The sequence below is a fragment of the Oratosquilla oratoria genome, chromosome 38 (genome assembly GCF_046742065.1).
Source record: "Oratosquilla oratoria isolate Oo_2021 chromosome 38, ASM4674206v1, whole genome shotgun sequence".
In the NCBI taxonomy this organism is placed as follows: domain Eukaryota; kingdom Metazoa; phylum Arthropoda; class Malacostraca; order Stomatopoda; family Squillidae; genus Oratosquilla; species Oratosquilla oratoria.
In genome coordinates, this window is record NC_134814.1 from 17,207,007 (window position 1) to 17,209,506 (window position 2,500).

General features: G+C 34.1%; 1 protein-coding gene across 1 annotated transcript in view; it reads right to left on the minus strand.

The window, feature by feature from the left end:
• Positions 1–776, minus strand: part of LOC143019992 (putative kinase-like protein D1044.1) — a 9,295-nt gene extending 8,519 nt beyond the window's left edge. The window contains exon 1 of the mRNA XM_076176074.1: positions 639–776. Coding sequence (XP_076032189.1) covers position 639 — 1 coding nt within the window. The 5' untranslated portion in view covers positions 640–776. The remainder of the gene's footprint in view (positions 1–638) is intronic.
• Between the last annotated feature and the right edge of the window lie 1,724 nt (positions 777–2,500).

Below are 2,500 nucleotides of genomic sequence, written 5' to 3' on the forward strand. Positions count from 1 at the left end.
TGCTACTACATTTTCGTCTTGTATGTATGTATATATATATATATATATATATATATATATATTTACATACATACATATACCAAGGGTTTTTCCCCCTTTCAAGGGAGGTAGCCAAAATGAAAAAGGCATAAAATCATTCCCACCCATTCCATCCCTAAATACACTTCACTCCCTTCCACCCTCCCTCTTATATATATATATATATATATATATATATATATATATATATATATATATATATATATATATATATATATATATATATATATGCGTGTGTGTGTGTGTGTGCGTGTGTGTGTGTGTGTGTGTGTGTGTGTGTGTGTGTGTGTGTGTGTACAGTATATATATATATGTACATGTATATTCCAAGCGCACCCATAATACTAAGAATTTTTACCTAACGTTTTACATCTGTGAAATCAGCTAATTCTCTGCAATGCGCAGTCTTCGAAAGGACTCCCCTTAACATGTAGGGAAAAAAGTCGCTGAATCATTGTATTCATTCACCACATAAAAAAAGAACCAAAAATTTTGTGTCTTTCGTGTCGCATATCTTTCTCTCTCTCTCTCTTTGGAGGGGGAATGGGGGGAGAAGTTACTATAGTAAACTTTGCAACTTGAGAGAACTTTCGATTTACTTGTCACTGCGAATCCTTGGCGTTGGAGAAATCCTTCGGGGCGTAAACCAGACCTCAGCCTATTTCTCGATCTGCTCACTTCGGTATCCTTCAAGGAACTGATCTCCCACCATCCTAGACGCGTTATTTACGTCCTCTCCTCAATCTGAGTTGCCAGATGTCGCAGTATCAACTCAAATTACACTGAGGAATCGGTCTATTGGCATAGATACTAAAAGTCCTCTTCCTACTTGTAGTAAGGGAGTTAGCTAGCCAAGGCATACAGCCATTTATGTCCCATTCCTCTTTGTTCCTCGTGGGTGAAGGGTCATCCCTGATTCCTACCCACTCCCCAGAAGGGTCAGAAGCAATGCAGCAAGGCACAGCACATCCACATTAGGGCCCGGCAGCTGAAGCTGGTTGACCTCCCATATACATATATATACATATATATATATATATATATATATATATATATATACATACATAGATATATATATATATATATATATGTGTATATATATATATGTACATATATATATGTATATATATATGTATATATATATATATATGTGTATATATATATATACATATATATGCACATATAAATATACATATATATACATATATATATATTGGTGAAGCGTGGCAGGAGATTCTCTCTGAGACATATTCTGTTAAAAACGACAGCAAAAGAATTATTGATTAGTTTTTTCCGTGAGCTCTCAAGCTTGCGAAAAGTAGATTTTTGGTAGGGGGAAAGGGAGTAAATCAGATTTCCAAAATTCATAGGAAACACAAAAGTTATAATAGACACAAAAGTATAGTACACAATAAACACAATACAAGAAATTAATACAAGAAATACAGCAAAAAACAAAATACAAGCACAACAAAATAGTTATCAAGACGTTTCGCAGATCTTTCTGCATCCTCAGTTGAAGTGAAAAGAAAGGGAAAGGGAGCATATTTTAAATGAAATGGGAAGCACGGGGAGAAGTCACCGTGTTGCAACACGGAAAAAACTAATCAATAATTCTTTTGCTGTCGTTTTTAACAGAATATATATATATATATATATATATATATATATATATATGTGTGTGTGTGTGTGTGTGTGTGTGTGTGTGTGTGTGTGTGTGTGTGTGTGTGTGTGTGTGTGTGTGTGTGTGTGTGTGTATGCATATATATATATATATATATATATATATATATATATGCATATATACATTACACACACAAACACAATGTATCTGCTATGATAAAGTAGTAGCCTCTGTCTGTCTGTCTATTTGTTTGTTTGTTTGTTTGTTTGATCACGAACTCCTAGGGTTTTGCAGATAGACCCCCTTAACCATATATATTCTGATACCCTATCCCTCCAGGTACTTGGATAATATATTTAAATTAAAAAAAATGGTTAGAGTTAAGGGTTAAAATTAGGTGGGTTATGGTTAGGTGATTATTCACGAGTTACTCCTAGGTTTTTGCAGATAGACCCCTATAACCATATATATTCTGAAACCTTATAACCCAAGGTACTTGGATTACTATCTTTCATTCGTCTGTCTATCTGTTTGTTTGTTTATTTGTTTGTTCAGGAACTCCTCCTAGGGTTTTGCATATAGACCCCCTTAACCATATATATTCTGATACCCTATCACTCCAGGTACTTGGATAACTATATTTCATTTTCAAAAAAATATATATTTTGGTTAGGGTTAAGGATTAAATTTTGGTGGGGTATGGTTAGGTTCGAGATTATTCAGGAACTCCTCCTAGGTTTTTGCAGATAGACCCCTATAACCATATGAATTCTGAAACCTTATAACCCAAGGTACTTGAATTACTATCTTTCATTTGTTTGTTTGTTTGTTTGTTCA